The 24,575-nt window shown below is 44.9% G+C and overlaps 1 protein-coding gene across 3 annotated transcripts; it reads right to left on the reverse strand.

Annotated features, from left to right (window-relative positions):
* Window positions 1-4,511: 4,511 nt before the first annotated feature.
* On the reverse strand, window positions 4,512-22,958 carry LOC115169473 (GTP-binding protein REM 2). 3 transcript variants are annotated; one of them, XM_029725123.1, is made up of 6 exons: window positions 22,438-22,958; window positions 20,481-20,796; window positions 19,713-19,786; window positions 10,264-10,441; window positions 7,006-7,357; window positions 4,512-5,843 (listed from the first exon to the last, which is right to left on the reverse strand). In XM_029725123.1, the coding sequence occupies exons 1-5, from the start codon at window positions 22,447-22,449 to the stop codon at window positions 7,032-7,034; spliced, it is 906 nt and encodes a 301-aa protein (XP_029580983.1). In that variant the 5' UTR covers window positions 22,450-22,958; the 3' UTR covers window positions 4,512-5,843; window positions 7,006-7,031. The 3 variants fall into 3 exon arrangements, with proteins under 3 accessions (XP_029580983.1, XP_029580984.1, XP_029580982.1); XM_029725124.1 differs by lacking the exon at window positions 4,512-5,843 and having other exon boundaries at window positions 6,335-7,357; window positions 20,481-20,791; XM_029725122.1 differs by lacking the exon at window positions 4,512-5,843 and having other exon boundaries at window positions 6,335-7,357; window positions 22,438-22,957.
* Between the last annotated feature and the right edge of the window lie 1,617 nt (window positions 22,959-24,575).

Raw genomic sequence — 24,575 nt, forward strand, 5'->3', positions numbered from 1 at the left:
CAAGAGAGATCAGCTGAAGAGCCATCTGCAAACTCATGTCGATAAGGCATGAAGGAAAGGAGGACTGTTTGTCACTTGAGGTTGATTGAACACTAAACTTTTTGTTTCACCCAGTGTTTCCCTAAAATAGGCAATTGATTTGACTTACTGCACATTTGATTAGATTTAACAATCTATGGAAGCACCTCTTTGAAGGAGCTATTTAATTACAAAGAAATACTGCACGATTCACGTGAATGCGTTATACTTGCATCAAATCTGCACGAAAAGGATGTCATGCTTATTTAAATGTATTTTTGTTAAGAATCAATAAATGTTTTGGTTAATCAATTTAATTCCCTCCACCATTGTCATTCTAATGATGTTCCACTATGTGCTTGGTCATAATGGTATTGCAACTGGAACTGGGAGCACTTACCTGATTGTTTTATGAAGGTCTGATAAAAAGGGCCTCTTCTTTCCAGCTCAGCATTTGAAGAATAGAACAATATGACCACACAATGCTCTATACTCTCCCCTAGATGGCAGTGTGATAGCAAATAATCAGATCATGCATTGACGTCACCATTAATCAGCTCATAAAGCACATATGTGTATGGATAATACTGTGTACATCATGTAATTGTGAGTTAATTTGCTGTCTAATATTGGGCTTATAGGCTGATGGCATTGGCGGTAAAATAAATGATATGTTATTGACTTTGAACTCAAAGCTTTGTTCTATATCATGGAGGTCCTGGTCTAGATTCAATCTATGCAACGTAATGTTGACCTGGTTACATAAATATGGCCAGTTCAGTTCATTCCCTTCATATTGCGTAAACATTTTTTTCCAACAATGTCCAACCATTCAAATCATTACTGTCATAAACCCATTTTGAATTCTCTAGCCAAAAAGAGCTTAAGAACCACATGGCTTTACTCTTTCCTCTTGACCTGCTATTAATCAACATTAGGGGGGGGTTTAGTGGCCATTCAGACTATACTGAGGTCGATTTGCCACTTTTGCTCCCACAATGCAATCACTTAGCCTGATGAGCTGTTTCTACTCTGAGGCACGATTATGCAACAAAATCTGCATGAATAAGAATAACCCGTTTCAGCCACAGTTCACTGTATTTAGTGGTGTGTTTCTCTATCCTCAGAAGCTCTATGTTGTTTATTAGTGTGTATTCCTAATCAGCTCTATATGCACTGATGAGAGACGGCAGAGCACTGACCTTTGGGGTACAATGAGGCAGTGCTCCATGCATTTAAATCACATCCATTCCCCTGGGATTCTGTGTTGCATCACTCAATGCTACTCAATGTCTTAGTTACTTCAGTACATGGCAGCTGTTAGTTGTGTAGTACAGCTGCCTTCATCTTTACTCCATTCCCCTCAGGCTAAATTACCTCTTTCATAACATACCAACACACACACACACACGCATAGCGTGTTTAGAAGTACTCCAATTTACTAAAAAAGTTGTTTACTTGTTAAGATTAGTCAGAATGAAAATGATCTCTGGCATAGATAGTACTACACCTCTCTCTCCCCATCCCTCCTGCTCATTTGCCCAGTCTGTTTTGGTCTATGCCTGGAGAATGAGTCAGCAGAGGAGGGAGAGAAGGTATCTGGCATCCGTCACGATTTGAGACTGATCAGGCTTCAGTGAAGAATCAGGTCAAAAAAATTTTATTTCCCCTCTGAGCTTCACCCGTGTAGTCTAAAATTGCAGGTTATCATTATGCTGTGTGTGTTCAGTGTGACAGTGGATCCACAGGTATTTTTAAGTTGGTGTGATTTTGATATGTTAATGTATATGTGGTGTTTCTCAAGTGTATATTTCTGAATGTGTTCAGGCGTGTGTGCACTGTCAATGTTTGAGAGAGATGTGTGCATTTAAAAAGCTCTCATTAGCCCAAGGCTGAATGTGCTTATCCTTTTCCCACAGACTGCACCTCACTGCTAGCTATTTCTGTCCCTCTGTCTTCTAGAAATAAAACAAACAACCTACCCCAAAAGATGCTAAAACAAATAAAAAGACAGATGCCATAGGACTCTGGGACTCCTTGTCTCCTTGACAACAGTCTCCAAGCAACTGTCACTCCTCCATCCCCATCTCCCCTACCCCCATCTTCCCACTCCATCTCAAGAGTTCACCTGGATCTACTCCAGCTGGCATCCATGAACATCAGTAGCTAATTGAAATACTCCAGCTGGCATCCATGAACATCAGTAACTAACTGAAATACTCCAGCTGGCATCCATGAACATCAGTAGCTAACTGAAATACTCCAGCTGGCATCCATGAACATCAGTAGCTAACTGAAATACTCCAGCTGGCATCCATGAACATCAGTAGCTAACTGAAATACTCCAGCTGGCATCCATGAACATCAGTAGCTAACTGAAATACTCCAGCTGGCATCCATGAACATCAGTAGCTAACTGAAATACTCCAGCTAGCATCCATGAACATCAGTAGCTAACTGAAATACTCCAGCTAGCATCCATGAACATCAGTAGCTAACTATCTTTCACCAATAGATCTGTGTCTGTGGCTTCGGCTGTGTACTCCCCTCTGAAAGGGAACATGATGATGTATGATGTTATTTTTGCCCACAAACTAGGGTAAAGCAGAAAGCCCTGTTCAATTCTGAGACACTCCACTTCTTTTCCTTTAGGGATTGTAGGTGTTGGTACACCATGGGACAGTGGCAAATGCCAAGACAATTGTCCTTGATGAAGACTAATGGGCCAATAAAGTTCTGGAGGAGTACAACATTTTGACATTGGGAGATAACTCCAAAGTGTTGAGGTTGTACTTTTGCTTGAAGAACTGACACAGCAGAAAATGTAACTAGGGCAATAGCATTTTTATAATATATACAGAATACGCTTTTAGGATGACTTTACTTTACAAAGCCATTACTAAACATTAGATCAGGGATGGGCAAATGGCGGCTCAGTCGGGGTCTCAACGTACTGTTAAGAGTTAGAACAGTAGAATACACACGGTGCAATTTCAAAATTTGGTTGTGGATCAGCGGTTTTTCAATTGTCAATTAGTCACTCAATTAGCCATGTCAGCAAAAATGATTTACATTGGTAAGTTAGTATAGCCAGCTAGCTACACTTGTAGTAATCATATTCCGAATACCGACCAGGGCCCTGACCTCCTGACCCCATTGATTTTGTTACTCACCCTCACTCAGATATCATATTAACGTTGCATAAGTTATGGAAAAATGTGTATAATTTCAGGAAATTTGCTGTAAAATGTTAATACTTCTGTCTGCCCCATGGCAAAATTAGTAGAATTGCATGAAATTTTTTATAAAATTTGAGAGAAAAAAATAATCTCCACCCTATGGCAAAATGTGTAGAATACCAAAAAAAACTTGCTTTAAAACTGCAACATTTTCTCAAAGCCCCATGGCAAATGTGTAGACATTTTCTCTCCGCCTTCAAGACGGGGGTCAGTAAAATGTTTTGCCAGCGAGGTATATGGGGGAACCAACCAAATCTCGCTTAGGGCCCCTAAAAGACTACGTCTGGCTACTGGTATAATGCATTTAGTTACAGTAAGAGAGTTAAGTAGAGCCACTGTGGCCCCGCAAGTTGAGTTTATTTTTTGTGGCCCCCACCCCAATCAAAGTTGCCCATCCCTACGTTAGTTTAACACTATTGTGTGAAACAAATGAGACAAGAACATAACACTCATCAAGGATGTCAAACAAAATGAATTTATTATCTTTTGAAAGACAAGTGTGTGTAATAATAGACAGTGACAAATGAGTGAGCATGTGTAGCTAATGTATGTCAATGTAGTTGCCACACGCTGACAAGACATCCAAGCAACGTTTCCAGAACGCTTATTGTTGTGTTTGCCTGTGTGGCCAGCCCCCACAGTAATGCTCTGTTCCATTGTAGTTCATGTACAGGTAACTGCCAAAATAAAAGGAAACTCTTATGTAAATGAAGGATACAAAGTATATTGAAATCAGGTGCTTCCACACAGGTGTGGTTCCTGAGTTAATTATGCAATTAATATCCCCCATCATGCTTAGGGTCAGTTTTGTCGTACTCGAGTCCGATTTTCATGACTTGTGACTTAACTTAGACTCGACCATTGGTGACTCGGACTTGGACTCAACTTCTCGACCATTGGCAGCCTGGTCTCATAGACTAGACGTAACAAAGTAAATGTAAATTTGAGACACTCAAATTAGTATGATATGTTAGGTATGGCTACATAAGACAGAAGGTTACTTAAGGCAAAAATGAAAGCACGGTGATTGGTCGGGGTGGATGCATAATGCAAAAAAGTCTGGCAATTCAAAGATTGTGCGTTCGAATCTCATCATGGACAACTTTAACTACTTGCTACTTTGCATGTTAACTAACCCTTCCCATAACCTTAACCCTTTAAACTAACCCTTACCCTTTAACCTAACTCATAGCCTAGCTAACATTAGCCACAACAAATTGGAATTCATAACATATCATATGAATTGAATGGGCATCCAAAAATTAATACATACCATACGAAACGTAATATATCATACTAAATGGGGAGTCACGGATTTACATCTAGAATAATACAAAATGATCTGAGACCAGGATGCCACTGTTGACTTGGACTTGGCTTCTTGTAACTTTGCACTTGGACTGGATAGGCTACTATGAGACGCAGAATATAAGTGGCACTAGGTGTGCAGAGCAGCAAGGATTCTGCTCTCTAGCAGTGGGAAGGACGTGCCACACCCGGCACACGCAGCCTACATCAGCTTGTGAGCTGCGGGGGAGCAAGCGATGTTTGTGGGCAGTCAGGCTCCGCTCCGGCTCCAATAATAGGCTACACATCGAGCAAGTGTCTCTCTTGCTTCCCTGTAACCACCAGCCTACTATTTAGCTTTACCAAATTGAAAACAATAGTATTGAGTTTAATAGTAAAACAACAGTCTAGCTATTTGTCTCTCTCTCTCTCTCCTAGACAATAGAAAAGTAGGCCGTCTTTGAATTTGTCATCTTGCTCTACCCTCTCAATTTCCCCCCTGCATCCCATAGCCAGTCTCCCTTTAGTTTTCACTCTGCAATAAAAAAAAAACGACACAAATGTCAGTGGGCGATAACAAAAACATAGTTGGAGAGCCTGACATACCATTCATTTATGTAGTAAATAAGTAGTGAAACACAGGTATTGAGTAGAACTTGTGAGGTAGTGATGAATAGTAAATTAGTTGGGTTTCCACATGAGTGGCAATATACTGCCATCTGGTGGTGACTAGAAACAATTGCATAATAAGACCTATTATAAACTGGACGCAACTCAACCATTGGGGACTCGGACTCGAATTCAGCCATAGGGACTCGAGACTCGACCTCCAAGGTTTAGTGACTCGACTACAACATTGGGCTAGTATAAAAATGCACAGCCATGGCTAGAAGAGATCAGTGATACAGCGTTTTCCACCACCATCAACAAAACACCAAATTATGGAATTTCTCATAGAAGAATGGTGTCACATCCCTCCAATAGAGTTCCAGACACTTGTAGAGTCTATGTCAAGGCGCATTTACGCTGTTGTGGTGGCCCAATGCCCTATTAAGACACTAATATCTAGATGTTTCCTTTATTTTGGTAGTTATCCATATATGCAAATGTCCTATATGTATGTATGTAGTGTGTGTATACAATTTCAGCAGGTAAAAAAAAAAAAATTACATGAAACAGCCACAATTAGTTGAGTCTCTCGTCATCTCCTCAACCCTCATCTTTGTCGGTCTTCCTGTAGCAACCCAACATGCTCTGACTCAGCCAGGAGTTAGTTGAGTGGGTTCTGCCAGTCTGTGTCTACACATAGGGACCAGAGTTTTCCCTGGTTAGGTCTTCAAGTCATGTGAACAGGAAAAACTCTGGGCCCTAGTTACAAGTATTGCTTCTTTTCATTTAGAGCTATTTACTTATCGCTAGGCTCTGCAGTAGCTGCATATATAGGTTAGGGCCTGGAGTTTTTCCTGGTGAGGAAAAACTCCAGACCCTATTATAGGATCATAACTGAGTGCAGGGATGTTTACCATGGAGTCAGTGTAGTGGGATAGGTGGCCAGATTTCATATAACCGCAAGACCTGAGTCTACATTTACTTTCAGAATAGCTACTGTAGTATGACCCACTCCAACCAAGTTCTCTTCTCTGTGGGGTTGCTGTAGATTTTTTTTCTCCCAAATCTATACCTGATTTAAAGGGATTATGCAGCGACATGAAATCTGTTCTGAACCCACAGTATAAAAAGTGCATGGATGAGGCTTTTATAAATGGCCTTGCATTGGAGATCACGGGGGGGGGGGGGGGGGGGCAGTATACCGTAGCTACCGGCCAATATGGGAATACAAGACATTGTCATATGAGCCTACGGGGGCAAATCCTCTCTCTGCAACTCTATTCACTGTGTAACAGCATGCTTTTAAAACAGGGACTATATAAGGGGCTCTATTCAATCCGTATCACGTTAGCGGAGACTGCATTCACGGTAAACGCTGCATATGTCGACTCAATCGGAAATTACCTAGACATTTTCTAGCGCGCAATCTGGAACGCTCCAGCAATCCAGATTGAATACAGCCCTAGGTCTACGTTAGATCTCTATCAGTCTCTACATAATTAGACAGTGCATGCCTCGTGTGTGTGTGTGCGTGTGTGTTTATTTGACACTCATTATTTTCCATCTTGCACAATCATTTTCCAATCTCCTTTTTCTTGATTCTTTCTCCAATGTGAGTTTTTTTCCCCCTCTACATTGCATAATGAGTCGACTAGTATTCATCCCATCCTGCTATTCTAATGACTTCACCTCTCGTACTCTCTCTCCCTAAGGTACAGCTTCATTTCTAATGGCCCCTCCCTCTCCATTGCTACACTTCTCACCATCCCCCGTCCCAGTTTTTCCCTCCATAACTCATCTCCCATCCTCTGTTTTCTTCAATTTTTTTCCCTCCCCTTTTCACACACCTCACCCGTCTATCTCGGTCCGTCCGATGTGTCACATTGCACTGAGGTCATGGCAGGAGCGTGATTTCTGTCGGAGGATCTTGCTTCCCCGGTGTCTGCTCATCTCTCTGTACTGACCCCTGTCCCGGTCTCCTCGGCCGTAGGACCGCGGCACCAGGCCAGCCAGGAAGCGCTTCGCCTTGCTGGTCAGGCTCTCCCTGCGCCCCGCCCCAGGGTCCCCCTCCGTCCAGCCCGGCCCAACGCAGTCGCCCCTGGCAGCCCTCACCGCTCCCTCCAGCAGCTCGGTGGTGCCATGGTCCAGGGAAGCAGACAGCTCCAGATACTGGCATTCATACATCATGGCACTGGAGTGGGCCTCTGGAACAGGGAGAGATAGAGGGGTGGGGATGTAGAGAATAGAGATACCATGATAAGCCATGTTTAGTGGAAAGGAACAGATCTGATCAGATCAGCTGGGCTTATCCTAATATCTACTACATATAACTGATTGAATGGAGTCTCAACCTGATAAGAGTGAAATGAAAATAACATTGAATTGGAGCTGAGCTGAGGCAGGGATGAGCCACAATGAGATGAGAGCAACATGAGAACATAGTGTAGTGGTGGCAGTGGCTGGCTCTGGCTGACGTGGAGATGTGAGGGTTGGCCACTGTTCTCTGTGACTCAGCAGGGCTTCTGTGTCCCTCACATGACTCCAACAGCAGACTCCGAGAGCAGGGATGCGACAAGGTAAGGTGAGCGAGAGAGGGGGAGAGAGGTGCAGGGACAAAGCGGGAGAGAGGGGAGGAGAGAGGAAGGAGGGGAGGAGAGAGCGAGAGAAAAAGATTGTCCCTGCACTCAAAGGAGGAGGGAGAGAATAGACTAAAACAGCATGAAGAAAACCTCATAACTCAATTTTTTTGTTGTTGCCTATTTTCTTTTTTTTATTTGACATTTATTGACTTGAGGACCAATAACATGTATTTAATATAGCTTCTGAGGTTTCATAATTGTTTGTTAATGTAAAAAAAAAGAAATACGGTAATTTTATTTGAATTAATTACATTTCCTGAAAATGTTCTGTTTTGGAGACGAGGTTGTCATCAGTCAACGACGACATGCAAAGAGCAGCTCAATCAGATATCAATCAACAACATTGTGTAATCAAAGACGGTACGGCTTCACCCTCACTTGGAAAATGAATGAATAACATACTGTGTACTGTGAGAGGAGAGAGAAAGAAAATGTCACCGTAATTCCATCAATACATTTTATGACCTACGCCAATCTCAACCGCAAGTACAATGTGAATGAGGAGTTGTCCACCAGCCAGGCAAGTTCACTTCCTTAAGTTCACTTCCTTAAATATCAGTCAGGGAATCAGAATACCAAATATAGATGGATACCAAAAGGCCTGTCAGAATGCAAGGGTAAGAGAGATGTAGCATTTTCATCTCGATGACCTGACCACATCATTATTGCAGTTCTCTCAGATGGGGAATATGGCGAGTACACGGGTAAGGAGCAGTATCCTAAGGACAACCCTCCTCTCCCCTCTCCCTCTCTATTTATCTCTGTCGATCTCGCTGACTGCATGCTGAACCTATGACTGAGCATGAGTTCATGCACAACACAGACACCCTTCCATGTCATATGGTGGGCTAGACAACCTATACTGAAAAAAAAATAATAAAAGATGTCACCCAAAACAATAGGTCTCACACACCCACACAAAACACACACAACCATCCCCACTCAATCACTTTTATTCACATACTCCTGCACCAGCATGGACATCCCAGGCATTTCTCCTCTCGGTTCATCCCCCTTATCACAGCTTTCCACGCGGCACAGGCAGTGTCACCCACACCAGACAGAGAGTAGGGAGAGGTGTGAGAATGTGGTTGCCGGCTGGTACTTTTAAGTGCGAGTCTGTGTGTGTGCGCGTGCGTGCGTGCTGGCAGAGGTACACGTGAAAAGCGTGCACACACACACGTTAAGATAGTGATAGCCCTGTGCGCTAGAGAGAGATCATCCAAATAAAGTGGAGGAAGCCTCCAAAAACAACACAGAACAGGAGGCGAGGCACACAGCTGAAGTAACCCTGCAGGGGATGAGATAGGAGGGGGAGCTACATGTCCATAAACACGTATACTTAATTAAGCAATAAGGCCCGAGGAGGTGTGCGATATCGCCAATATACCACGGCTAAGGGCTGTTCTTACGCACAACTCAATGCGGAGTTGCCCGAGGTGCCTTATTGCTATTATAAACTGGTTGCCAATGTAACTAGAGCAGTAAAAATAAAATGTTTTGTCATACCCGTGGTTTACGAGCCGATATGCCATGGCTGTGGGCCAATCAGCATTCGGGCTTGAACCACCCAGTTTCTAAAAGTAGTTAGAGGTCACTGCTTTAATTGTGAACAGGTATGATGGGATAATAATAAAATGAAAACAAATGGGGGTTGGTGTCCTATTTTCTGTTGCTTACTGCAGGCTGTGTGACTAGGAGTTTTGCATTGTAATTACGGACGAGGTTACAGAGATATAGACATAGGCATTTCCACTAGAATAGATTCACGTGGTTCCAGAATCAACTTTGTGCATCATGTCAGAATGGAACAACGGTCCACAGAAACTAAAAAAAGGTAGCCAACCTAATTCTCTGGCCCTAGAGAATGTGTGCTTTTCAATCCACTGGAAGCCATTTCGCAGCGAATCACCGCGCCAAACTGGTGCTTATGGTTTCATTCGGTAACAATTACATGGGCCCATTTTTCTCCCACAAGGAGATTGCAATGGAAAACATTTATCTTCCCATATTGCTCCTCACAGCAGTTAGGAATTGATTTTTGGTGATCACAGATAAACTGTCTCTGGCTCTCAAATGAAAATACAGTTATAGGTGACAAATGGCATAATACAGAGGCACAGATTAGGTGGGCCATGACAAAAGACAGACAGAGGAAAAGGGTAGAAAGCAGAGACCAATATTCATAGGAGAGGGACCTGTTACGAATGTTACGAGGACCTGCCGGTTTTAAAATGAAAATGGTTGGGAAAGGGTGGGGGGCGGGTTCATTGCATTGACTAAGTATGTACTGCATCCATTTTTATGCAATACTGCATCATCTCTATGCACTGTACAAGATCACATGAGAATGGTGGTTCAAGGTGGAAAGGAGTGACCAGTAGATTGATAGGAGGTACATTATAAAACACTCTGGGCGCTCAAGTGATAATGGAGTGTGTTTTACAGTATAACGAGGGCGTCCTCCCTACCCTCTGTGCTGATCTCCCGAGAGCGGACGAGGTCACTCTTGTTGCCCACGAGGATGATGGGAGTGTGGGGCAGCGACTCCCTGAGGATGAGGCGGAGCTGGGCGGTGCGGTGGAAACTTCTCCTGTCTGTCACAGAGAACACCAGGACAACCACCTCACACTGCAATGTAGACAGGTCCTACAAACACCAAAACACACACACAGACATTAATGACAATGATACGCACTTCGTCGCTGTCGGATGAAAACCTCATCTCCAAAACAGAAACTTTTCAGTGTGCATTTTTGTATTTACGTACTCTGCTGAGAGGACTGACAGCGGCTTTGTCCCAAATCCAAAACAACACATGGTGCCCTTGTGAACTGGCTTCTGACCCTTTTAGCAGTGGCCTCTTCCCACTGAAACACTGTTTCACTGGGCTTCCATTAAATGTCTCCCTCCCTCCAGTCGTGGCCTTTATAGTATGCTTTGGCTCTGAAGGACAGGCCTCTCAGATTCATTCAGGCACACAGGAGAAGAGCTGCCTTCCCCCACTCCTAACCCACCATAGCCAGCCATGTCTGCCTGTGTCTGTTTCTGTCTGTGTCTGTGTGCCCTACATCCACACGACCCTGAAGATGAATTTCAGCCCTCTGGAGAGAGTCTCCGCCTGAAAAATTCACAGCTCCCACAAGCCAAAGAGGATTGCACCCCCACAGCAGGAAATCCATGGTCTCCGGAACCCACTCCATCTCTCTCTGGAGGAGAGGGGAGCTAGCGGCGGGGAAGTGAGCCCGGCCACCTGTCACCTTCTGGGCTGGGCGCGGGGGACGAGGAGGGGGAGCAGAACTACCCGGCTTCGTGGAGGGAGAGGCAGACACTAATCTTTGTAAGCAGCGAAGAGAAACACGGCCACGTCGCAGATCGATTGGCGGCGTCAGGACGGAGAGCTCTCCAGGGTAACTGTGACAGAGTAAAAGGGCTTTCCGTCAGAGGGATGCTTGCTAACTCAACACTGCGTTTGTCCTCTTTTAGTCAGTCAGCTCCTCTCTGTTCTGCTTCACTGCTGCGGCCCAGGCCATCTGTCAGGGCATACAGCCTTCCCCTCACACACACACGCGTGCGCGAGTAAACACACGTGTACTACCCTCTCACATGCACACGCCCATAAACATTAGGCGAGCTTGTGAGAGTCAGTTAACTTGTCACTTAGCGTATGTCACCATATATTATTCAACTCCCGAATAAAAGCCGTCAACAGCAACCTGACATGTATAATATGTTATCCCTTTATAATGCCTCCCAGACAGTGTCATTGCCTGTATTCTCCTCCTGTGCCCAACTATAAACTCTGTAGCACTATAAATCTATTTGCCCTAAAGCCACTTCTTTACGAAAACTCATCTTGTTATCAGAGCTCAAAGTAAAGCAGCTTACAGCCTGAACCTGGAAATCAGTTCAGAAATCTCACCTCATAACATCTAAAACACACACCCACCCTTTCCTGGAACACAAACAGGGACTGGGATTAAAGAGAAACTGCCCCTAAAAACCAACTTTTCCCATTTGAAAATGGTCTCCGTGGCATGGATGAGTCAGAAACAATTTATTGTAGTGTAAAAATGTAAGATAATTTTGGTAATAAAGTCAGTCTCGAGACAAAACTAGCCAGTTATAGCATATTGTGTTGTAGGACAGCTGCGCTGACTCAAGACCGGGCATTCAACTGGCAGTTGATACGTTTCCATGGTAACATGTCTTTACAAATCAAAGTGTATTGGTCCCGTTCACAGTTTAGCAGGTGTTAAAGTGGTGCAGTGAAATGCTTATGTTACTAGCTCCTAATAATGCAGTCAAATGTCAAACAGTTAAAAATGTAAAGAAAAATACAAAGAAAAAAAAGGCAAGGAATCAAGAATGGCAGGAACGAATCCAATTAACAAATCCAATTAACACTACAGCAGTATCAAAATGCAATCTATACCCATGTACACCAGGGAAATTTACACAAGATAAACTAAGAATGATATGTACAGCAGTAGTTATTTTAGAGAGAGCTATGTCAAGAATCCAGTATATAAATAAACATCCTCTCACTGTCAACTGCGTTTATTTTCAGCAAATTTAACATGTGTAAATATTTGTATGAACATAAGATTCAACAACTGACAAACTGAAAAAGTTCCACCGATATGTGACTAACAGAAATGGAATAATGTGTCCCTGAACAAGGGGGGGGGGGCAAAATCTAAAGTAACAGTCTGGTGTGGCCACCAGCTGCAATAAGTACTGCAGTGCATCTTCTCCTCATGGACTGCACCAGATTTGCCAGTTCTTGCTGTGAGATTTTACCCCACACCTGCAACTTCCCGGACATTTCTGGGGGGAATGGCTCTAGCCCTAGCCCTCCGATCCAACAGGTCCCAGGCGTGCTCAATGGAATTGAGATCCAGGCTCTTCGCTGGCCATGGCAGAACACTGACATTCCTGTCTTGCAGGAAATCACGCACAGAGCGAGCAGTATGGCTGGTGGCATTGTCATGCTGGATGGTCATGTCAGGATGAGCCTGCAGGAAGGGTACCACATGAGGGAGGAGGATGTCTTCCCTGTAACGCACAGCATTGAGATTGCCTGTAATGACGACAAGCTCAGTTTGGTGATGCTGTGACACACCGCCCCAGACCCTGATGTACCCTCCACCTCGATCCAGCTCCAGAGTACAGGCCTCGGTGTAACGCTCATTCCTTCAACGATAAATGCGAATCCGACCATCACCCTGGTGAGACAAAACCGTGACTCGTCAGTGAAGAGCACTTTTTGCCAGTCCTGTGTGGTCCAGTGACGGTGGGTTTGTGCCCATAGGCGACGTTGTTGCCGGTGATGTCTGATAAGGACCTGCCTTACAACAGGCCTACAAGCCCTCAGTCCAGCCTCTCTCAGCCTATTGCGGACAGTCTGAGCACTGATGGAGGGATTGTGCATTCCTGGTGTAACTCGGGCAGTTGTTGTTGCCATCCTGTACCTGTCCCGCAGGTGTGATGTTCGGATGTACCGATCCTGTGCAGGTGTTGTTACACGCGACCAGTGGTTCAGTGTCTTTATAACATGGGACAGCAGCATTGGCTGAGTGTGTGTGTGTGTGTGTGTGTGCGCGCGCATCTGCGTGTTCATGAGTATGAGGTGTGTGTGATAGCTCGTGCGCGTGTTTTGTGTGAGTGAGTGTGCATCACCTGGTAGACGGCTAGTGATGGCTGTTCAACAGTCTGATGGTCTGGTAATAGAAGCTGTTTTTTAGTCTCTCGGTCTTGGCTTTGATGCATCTGTACTGCCTCCGTCTGTCAGATGGTAGCCGAGTGAACAGTCCGTGGCTCGGGTGACGGAGGTCCTTGATGATCTTCTTGGCCTTTTTGACACCGGGTGCTGTAGATGTCCTGCAGGGAAGGCAGCGTGGCCCCGGTGAGGCGTTGGGCTGTCTGCACCACCCTCTGGAGAGCCATGAGGTTGAGGGTGGGAGCAGTTGCCATACTAGGTGGTGATGCAGCCCGACAGAATGCTCTCAATGGTGCGTCTGTAGAAGTTTGTGAGGGTCTTAGGGGCCATGACTAATTTATTTAGTCGCCTGAGGTTGTAGAGGCGCTGTTGCACCTTCTTCACCATAATGCCAGTGTGGCGAGACCATTTCAGGTCCTCGGGGATGTGCACGCTGAGGAACTTGAAGCTTTTGACCCTGCAGCTATCACCAAGCTATGCTAGCTAGCTGCTGTCAGCTTGGCTAAACACCAAGTCAGCGCAGGATTTAGCCTACACATAGAACTGAATTAGGGTGGCAGGTAGGCGAGCGGTTAACAGCGTTGGGCCAGTAACCAAAGGCTTGAATCCCTGAGCCAACTAGGTCAAAATACTGTCGATGTGCCCTTGAGTATGGCACTTAATCCTAATTGCTCCTGTAAAGTAAAGTGTTTTTTCCTCAAGGTCGCCGGGATGTCATGTGCATCACACTTATGTCAATACCCTCGTAACAACCTAAGCACTACGAAAATTCTATTAGAGGAAATAAGCCTGGCTAAATTCGACTCTCTCATTGCCGCCCATACAAAAACTCCTCACTTGCTTAATAATTCATGATCTGCTCAACAGGATTTTGGGCAGAGTAAACCCTCTCTTCGCCTCTTCCTCTCTGGCTTCAGTTATGGTCGCTAGCATTTCTTAATGACCGAGCTTGGAAACAAGGCCAAATGAGAAAGTTCCGTCGTTCTTTAAAAGAAGACGAAAAAAAAGAATCAGTCCAGGGTCCAGATCGTCCAGCACCACAAGAGAATAGTGACAGAATAAAATAGGTCAAGAGAAAAATGAATGGAGCGGGAAAGAGAGGAGCAGAGATAGATTGGCCCAGAGACCTTCCTCTGGTTGAGGAGTCAAAAATCGGATAATTGGATGCAACTCTTTAGTGGAGCTGAGTGCTGGGTTGTTTTCTTGGGGCTGCAGAGGCACCACACCCCTCCGGGCTGACATTATAGAGGCCAGCTCCGGCCGTACACACACACACACACACACACACACACACAACAACAGATACTGACCTCTCTATACAGACACACAAAAAGACTGCTCTGCATACACAAACATACAACGCCACAAGCTGACCTCGGTACACAGCACCGCAGAACTGCCGCCTCCCTTCACAAATACACAACGATATCGACTGATCTTTCACTACACAAATACGCACAACAAGAGACTGATAAATATACACAACGATGCAGACCGACTTCTCTACACAAACAAAAACAAATGCAGAATGACCAGTCTACACAAAATCACAACAGCCGGTCACAACAACCAGTCTACACACACACACAATGAACAGAATGACCCGTCTACATAAATACACAACAGTGCAGTCTAACAAATATACACATCACTGTAAAGACAAATATCTCCACACAAATAACTGTACACACCAGTGTATACTGACCTCTCTATATAGACACAAAACACATCCCAAAGGTCTTAGTAGAAAATACTATTTCACACACCAAAAAAAACTCTCCACAAATAAACACCATCTAAAAACGACACATCCTCGGCTCCGTACAAAATGGCTAATACACTATATATACACAAAAGTATGTGGAGACCCCTTCAAATTAGTGGATTTGGCCATTTCAGCCACACCTATTGCTGACAGACATATACAATCGGGCACACCGCCAAGCAATCTCCATAAACAAACATTGGCCTTACTGAAGAGCTCAGTGACTTTCAACGTGGCGCCGTCATAGGATGCCACCTTTCCAACAAGTCAGTTTGTCAAATTTCTGCCCTGCTAGAGCTGCCTCAGTCAACTCCGAGTGCTGTGATTGTGAAGTGGAAATGTCTAGGAGCAACAACGTCACAGCCGTGAAGGGGTAGGCCGTACAAGCTCGCAGAATGGGACCGCCGAGTGCTGAACACATTTTATGGCCTCGGTTGCAACACTCACTACCGAGTTCCAAACTGCCTCTGGAAGCATCATCAGCACAATAAATGTTTGTCAGGAGCTTCATAAAATGGGTTTCCATTGCCGAGCAGCCGCACACAAGCATAAGATCACAATGCAAAGCGTCGGCTGGAGTGTTGTAAAGCTCGCCACCATTGGACTCTGGAGCAGTGGAAACGCGTTCTCTGGAGTAATGAATCACGCTTCACCATCTGGTTTTGGAGGATGCTAGTAGAATGCTACCTGCCCCAATGCATAGTGCCGACTGTAAAGTTTGGTGGAAGAGGAATAATGGTCTGGGGATGTTTTTCATGGTTCGGGCTAGGCCCCTTAGTTCCAGTGAAGGGAAATCTTAACGCTACAGCATACAACGACATTGTAGACGATTCTGTGCTTCCAACTTCCTTTCCCGTTTCAGCATGACAATGCCCCCGTGCACAAAGCGAGGTCCAAACAGAAATGGTTTGTCAAGATCGGTGTGGAAGAACTTGACTGGCCTGCACAGAGCTCTGACCTCAACCCCATCAAACACCTTTGGGATAAATTGGAACATCAACTGCGAGCCAGGCCTAATCGTCCAACATCAGCGCCCGACCTCACTAATGCTCTTGTGGCTGAATGGAAGCAAGTCTACGCAGCAACGTTCCAACATCTAGTGGAAAAATCTTCCCAGAAGAGTGGAGGCTGTTAAAGCAAAAGGGGGGGGGGGACCAACCCCATATTAATGCTCATGATTTTGGAATGAAACGTTCGACTAGCAGGTGTCCACATACTTTTGGTAATGTAGCGTATATACTGGCTTACTACAACTGACATCAGACTCCATCCAGGATTTTCTAGTATAAATATTTAATAGTTATTAAATAATTATGGACACCTCCAGCAGACAGACAGTGTATTTTGAGAGGCTGACTGGTGTAGTAATTAATGGCTCCACACTGAGATCCATTCACTCACAGCTGGCTCAGACCTCCAGCATGGAGAAAGCCTGGTGGTGAATACAGGTGAAACTAGCTGGTTATTAGAGAGACAGGAAGTACTAGAGAGCCAACCCACAGCCATCAAAACACCTTGGCTCCTCCCATTGACCATGATAGATGGTGTCTGATTGGCTGTGGTGTCCACAGAGAACGACCAATGGTACAGTAAATGTAACATGTACAGAGGAAATCCTCGGCCTGTCAGGTCACAGCCAAGCATGCACTGGCTATTTTAGGAAGCTGGATGACTTATTTAAGCCATTCTTCTGCCTGACGTCAAGAGCACTCCAAGTCCCATGGATAGCTGAAGAGAAAGTCGGAGAGCCGCTGTGTGTGTGTGTGTGTGTGTACTCAGTGAAATCTTCTGTGATGATGTGGCAGGATGGCTGTGAGGGCTGCCTAGTGTGAGACTCGGTTGCTTTGAGTAGCAGCTGGTGTGAATCAGCTGGGAATGAAGGAACTATATACAGTAGTTACCTATTTGTTGATTCTTTTTTGAATCCGATAAAACACCCAACTATAATTAGCTGGGTTATGAAGAGGTACTGTACATGAAGCTAGAATAAAACCAGTGTTTTCCCCGGGGAGCCAGAAGCTTTGTAGCCCAATACTTCTACATGATTTGACCCACGAGGGGGGACTGGTTCAGTCCACTGGTCACCATGGTAACCTGGGGAGGGTGGGGCACCCATGGAATAGGGGACTAGCTAGGGACTCGGGAGCTAATGAAAATCCTCTGGGGTCATTGCACACTGCACACACACACACACACTGCTCTACTCTGCTGCTCCCGTCAGTGTCAAGGGTCATTTGATTTGATGGGCAGCTTGTCGTGGCGCAAGCATAAGCAGTGAAAGGAGGGTGTGGGTGGGTGTGTTTGAGTGACAGTGTGCGTGCGCGTGCGTGTCTATGTGTGTGTGTGTGTGTGTTGGGGGAGAAGGAGCTGGTCAGTCCCCTTCTCTCTTTGCTGCTGCTGGGCTGGAGCGGCTCCAAATCCCGCTGGCCTGCTTATGTTGCCATGGCTTAATACCAGCACTTGCATTAGCACGCAGAGAATAACAAATGTAATTGACTTTCAGAGAGAGTTAACTTGAACAAAAAAAGGGGTCAGTTCTGAGTATGACACGGGAGAACACGAAAGAGGGGGGCGTGAGAGGAGAGGGGGAGATGTATTTTGAGATAACGACACAGCTGTAGGAAAGAGGTCAACTTGGGAAGAGATAGTGAGGAGAAAGAGATAGTGAGGAGAAAGAGAGAGGCACTGGAGAAAGGGAGATCAGACAGTTATAAAGTAGTGAAAGATAGAGAAATGCCTTTAAATGGAGTTCCCCTGAGCTATGTTTAAATAATTCAGACTCAGTAAACCAAGGAGGACTCCTGAGGGGCATCCTACAACGCAAGCTAGATCTACTGAGGGTTTTTGTAAAGGTAGCCAGCTTCAGTTAGCTTCACAATTTCTTTTTCAACTAATTGCATCGTTAATAAAATCTAGTTTTTCTATGTCAAACGGTTTTGTTATATTTCAGTCTTCTGTGATGTATATAACATGTGATATTGGGATGCAAACTCAAACCACGTGAGTGAGATGTATACTTCTGTTTAAGACTACCAAGAATCACTCTGTGTGACCCTGAGCCCACTGCAGTAAAAGGTTCATGCGGTCTTGTGTTTATCAATGCACCTTTTCCTCCCTTTCTTCCCATCGATACAATAATTGTATTAAGTCATACAAAAGTTTCACTGTGCGGGAACTTTCAAAAGCATTCTGTCTTTACTAAATGTGTAATGTGATAGGTATTTTAACAACACTATATAAAAAAAAAAAGTAAAACAACGTTTGATTAATAAAATATGTAAATCGCTCGTCTTCCTGAAATGAATGGGAAGATGGCACAATCTTTGTGAGAGGGAGGGAATCTGATTTTATTGGCGCTCAACTCGCAGGCTCAGACAACTTCATTCAGGATAAACAGAGTCAGCCCTGAGCTAGACCTGCTATTCCGAGGTGACGAAAGTTACTTCGCTAACTGCTCAAACCAAAGGACTCTGGACTTCTGGTAGAGAGACAGACTATGGGCTCGATTCAATCCGTATCGCAGGAGTTCAGTGCTATAGCGCAATTTAAATTTAAAGGCAATGTTCCCGCGTTCGCAGAGACTGCATTCACGGTAAACGCTGCATATGACGACTCAATCGGAAATTACCTTCAAATTCCAATCGTGCTATAGCGCTGAACTTCCACGATACGGATTGAATTGAGCCCTAGGTTACGTGGCTGTATAAATTGCACTGACTGTACCATCATCACAGAAGGCCATTACAAGGTTAATATTAAACTATTACAGTGTACTTTATCATAATGAAATCCTCAGTGACACACACCACAGATGAGCCTTAGAGCAGCTGTGCTCCTCCAGCCTCATTATAATTCACTGAATACGACAAAACATCTAATTCAAAGCGCATTCAAATTGTGCCTATATTGAGGATTGCACGCATTCATGCTGTTTGTAATAGGTAATGAAGAGAAGAACTGGCATGACCGCCCTACAAATATGTGCAGCAAATCATTTTTTGTTGTTGTAATTTACAATTTTTTTAAATAAAAAGGGATAATATAAAAACCTGTCTGGCACTGCCTCAAGATGGTCACACACACACAGTGTTGAAAAATTTCAATAAATTCCCTGGTTTCCCCGAAATCCCAGCTGGATGATTTCCAGAATAAGGAGGGAATAAATTGGAAATCCGGTACCCTCCAACCAGCATTTCTGGGAGCCCATTTTATTTAAAAGTTCCCGGAATTCTGCAACCCTACGCAGGCACCCACACACTCTTCCTGACATTTGAAAGATCAAAAAAAAAAAGACTTCCCATTTAAAATGTAGCAGCGTCAACAGGAATACAGGCAAAGTGAATTGCATTCAGAGAGAACGAGACAGTATGGAGAGGTGGTACAACACACACACATTAACAGAACGTCAGTGTGGTGTGCCAGAAATAGCTCACCTGTTTCCAGTTGTCATAAATGATGACTGAACTCTCCTCATCGTCAACGGACACCGTGCGCTCGTAGCCTTCTCCTGGAAACAGACATGCTTGTCACAAACACACACGTCAACATAGTGACACCGGAAACGCATAGGGACACGAGCTCATGAATGCTTTGACGCGAATACACAGTACAGGGAGTCGTTCAGCCCGTTTGGACTGGTCCAGTTAACCTGGGCCCATACCTGGTATTACACAATGACAGCCTGAGGAGCTGTCCCAGATCTGGAACAAGGTTATTGTAGACTACAGTAGGGTGCCCTACATAAAAACGCTGAGGTTACAGAAAGAGCTACATACTAGAGAACAACTGGACTCTCCAAGCAGCCTGGGATCTACATCCTGTGCGGACTGCCTCTTCATGACATGTCTCTGGCAGCACCTCCTACAGAGCAGTGTGCCCATCACTTTTCTGGTGCATTGATTGATTGAGTATTTGGGCCCAAGACTGGTGTTATTATTACCCTGACCTTCAAGACAGCGTAATGACACACATTGCTGACGAAGGGTGGTTGGTCTTGTTACCTCTCAGCCTTGAGTGCACTCAGAAATTAAAAACGGGAAAAGTAACTTCCAATATCACGACTCAGATTGGCGTCGCTCTTTTGTGGCAGCTGACGTTAGGTAATTGACATAAAGTAGATACAATGTGCACACTGCACACACTCCAACGCGCAAGCAAGCACGACATACACACACACACACACACAGACAGAATAACTTTACCACAGGCTGTTTCAGAGTCCACAGACAGTGAGCTGTCTGACAGTCCAGCCAGGGCCAGAGAGAGTGCTGATTTTCCAACCCCATTCTGCCCAAGTAGTACGATCCTTATAGCACTCCCATGATACCCCTCCGACGCTTGACTAAATGATTCATCCCGGCACAGGGCGTCACTGATTGGCAGCGTGGCAGGTTCGTCAATCCCTGGTGTCCAGTCATGGTCCTCTGATACGGCCTCCTCCCGCTTCAGCTGGTGCTTGATTGGTAGAGGGGTGCTTCCTCTTCTCAGAGGGGGAGCGGTGGTGAGAAACATACTGTACTGAGAGAGACAGGAATGGCAGTGAGTAAAAGACAGGAAAGGTAGTGTGTGCACACCCCAACGGACATGACCCCCATGCGAATGAAGCGGAGAGCGTGTTAACACAGGAGAGGAAGTGTTACATGTGACAAAAAGAGTTGATACAGTAGGCCTTCTATGGAGACAAGGATGGGAAGAGAGAGGAAGAGCGAGTGAGTGAGTGAGTGAGTGAGTGTGTGTGTGAGAGAGGCAGGGAGAGAGATGAAGCAAGAGACAGAGAGAGATCAGAGAGAGCGAGAGTTAATATACTATGTTAAAGGGGTGGTACTGTACAGCAGGACTTCCCATACTCGATCCCCTATGTCTTCACAGCTGATTCAAATAACCCACCTTTAATTACCCGAGTCAGCTGTGTAGTGCTAGGAAACCCTGCCGCACAGCTTAGTACTGGGGCTGATGGGACTCGGATGCATTAGCAGAAAATAGGTCAAAACACGAATGTCCATGATCCCTCCTCCCTCCCATCCTTGCATGTCACACACACAAACAGTAAACTGCGCTTCCTGTGTGGGCTCTATGTACGTAAACCTTTGTGTGTGTGGATATACAAACATGCGCGCGCGCGCACACACACACACACACACACACACACACACACACACACACACACACACACACACACACACACACACACACTATAGAGACTTCACTGCTCTCTGATTTCAACAACACCAAGGGCCGCTTCGGATAACACTGCCAACAGTCCGCCTTAAACAAAAGCATTGCTGGGAGCGTTCTCTGTGTGTGTGTGTGTGTATAGAGCACCAGGTCAGTCAGATGACCTCCATCAATATTAACACAGCAATTAGTCTAGGTGGAGCACTCACGCTGTGAGCCAGCAACCAGCCAGGAGCAGGTGTGCCTGTGGCTGAGCTAGAAGCGCCACTCCTCTCAGTGACACACAGGGAGAGGGTGTACTGCTGGACTCAGCCACATAACCAATTAGACTAATTGAAAGGGTCTAATTAATTAATCATGGTCAAGGAGACGCAGGGGAGGGATAAAGAAAGACACAGAAGATTCTGTGACAGGGGTGAGGGGAGCGTGTCATCAGTTAATCTCACCCTGAATGACTGGTGATAACTAGGGTAAACAGTAAGACACAGAAAACGAGGCAATAACAAATATTATAGTACAGGCAATGCTGTGTTGCTATATTAATATTATCACTGTAGAACGTCAATTAGCCAATTCTTGCTTCTAGGCTACTATGGCGTTTCCCCTAGTGCAATAATTAGGCGCACTATTATTTCACCCACCGGTGTTCACATTTCAATTGCAGTGTTGGAATTCCACATTTAGACTAATTATACTGCAACATAATAATAATACTAATTAGATGAATTTATTCTAAAAGAGAGAAGAGAAAAAGACTGATGTAGGTCCTGCATACTGTACATTTCACAACTGAGTGTCCGCATCTTTTGAAGACGACGGACGAGGGGGATGGAGTGAGTTGTGAACATGAACAAAGTGGCAGCGTTGTCAGCGTGCTTCTAGAATGCTAACCTTACTTCTTAGCCTTCTGAACTTAAAGAAAACGTTTGGCACACATAAACAGCGAGGTGATGCTGGGGGGGAAAAAAAGGTATGTCACCTTACCTGGTCAGTCATCGTGTTCAATTCTTCCTCTATTTTTCGGAAAGAAAGTGTTTCACTGCGACCACCACTATCTATGTCAAGTCATTTGCGATCGCACCTAACTAGTGTGCCTCGACAGTCACAACGGGAAGTATAGATGCGGGTGAACAAAAGAAGCGCATCTAATGTCAATTAACATTGCGAAACCATTTTCCGGTGCAAATTAATTCCTCCGGAAACCCCTTAGTCTCGATGTGTAGATTTTAATTGAAGAACAATGCAACGCATGTGTCTAGGTGGCCTGCCTTACACCTACTTCTGGGAGTGTTATGAATAAGCGGCTTTTCTTGTGCACCAAAAAAAACGCCCCCTCCTCATCCCCTCCTCTTGTCCCACGCCCAAGAATGCGCTCCAGTGTGTACCTGAGTTGCTCTCTCTCCTCTTTCTCTATTTTACTATAATAAATATGCATCAGGGCCGCGTCCTTGACTAAAGTCTTGGCTGTCACTGCCTGCATTACTCATGCGTAAAAAAGCAGGCACAACCTGACCGCTCTCCCAAAACAATCTGCCGCCGTTGATTGCTCGAGCCGCTAGAGGGAAGCAAAGTACACTTTTCTGAAGAATGTTTGTGACGGAAATGGGATAGCGTTCTCATTCTCCAAGCAACACCTGAATTTAGTGAGTTGCCTGATATGGTGACTGTGAAATCATATGAACCTGTTGGTTCTCATCCATTGGATGTGAGAAGCTGCATCAGTTTACGATCATATTATTTATGACTGTGTCATTCAGGGGCTTAACTACAATGGTCTGTCCATGACCTTATAACCTTATAGTGGTTTGTACTCCCAATGACTCACCCTGTATCTGGCTGGTTATTAGACCGGGTTGTCTATGCACCTTAAGACTGTGTTAGCCCACTAAGCTAAAGCCGGCAGGCATTTTCTCTGGGAGCTAACACAGGTCTGTATATAGGTCTCAGGTGACGTTAAGTTACTCATCACGTGAACAATGTTTCACTGAACCACCTCCAACCCACTCACTACACCCCGGGGGATAAAGAACAAGAGCCCTAGTCGCTCCTTGCGGTTGATTGTTACGTCCTCACGTTGCTGATGAAGCAACTTCCTGTGTCTGTCTGTCTCTCCGTCTGGGCCCCACCCTCAGTGGCAGCTCGGTAGCATGTACTGGTTAGAGGAAGACTGATGCGGACTGAATGAGGACTGAATGGGGACTGGGAGACGAGCTAGCACTTCTCAATGGGCCTGTGGAGCTGAGCTTTAATCTGCAGACTTTAATTAAGTCTCATCAAGCCACCGGAGCGAGAGCCGTGTGTGTGTGAGAGAATCACAGTGCTGACAGATCACTGAGATAACTGCACTCATTAACGGCAAGCTCAGCCTGACAAAATTCTGCCTGCTCCAAATTAATGGGCTGCTAGGATTATCAATAGCGTACAGCATGTTTCCAGCTGAAATAGGTTAGAGGGGTCAAGTGACAAATTGGGAAGATTTGTGACTAAACTGAAATGACTGCAATTTTCTATGTTCATCCCAGCTCGCCAATCTATTTGTCTCATGGTGAGTTTGTTGGATGGTGGTCACAATTCAGATTGGTGATTGAACATTAAGGAAGTGGATGGATACACATGTTTTACTTTTAAAACAGAGATGCTAGTTCTAGGTCCCAAGAAACGAAGAGATCTGCTGTTGTATCTGACAATTCATCTTGATGGTTATACAGTTGTCTCAAATAAAACTGTGAAGGACCTTGGCGTTACTCTGGACCCTGATCTCTGTTTAGACAGACTTATCAAGAATATTTCAAGGGCAGCTTTTTACCATCTTCGTAACTTTGCAAAAATCAGAAACTCTTTGTCCAAAAATGATGCAGAAAAGTGAATCCATGCTTTTGTCACTTCTAGATTAGACTACTGCAATGCTCTACTCTCCTGCTACCCGGAAAAAGCACTAAATAAACTTCATTTAGTGCAAAACATGGCTGCTAAAATCTTGACTAGAACCAACAAATTTGATCATATTACCCCAGTGCTAGCCTCTCTGCAACAGTTTCCTGTTAAGGATACGGCTGATTTCAAGGTTTTACTGCTAACCTACAAAGCATTACATGGACTTGCTCCTTCCTATCTCTCCGATT

The sequence above is a fragment of the Salmo trutta genome, chromosome 31 (assembly GCF_901001165.1).
Source record: "Salmo trutta chromosome 31, fSalTru1.1, whole genome shotgun sequence".
Classification (NCBI taxonomy): Eukaryota; Metazoa; Chordata; class Actinopteri; order Salmoniformes; family Salmonidae; genus Salmo; species Salmo trutta.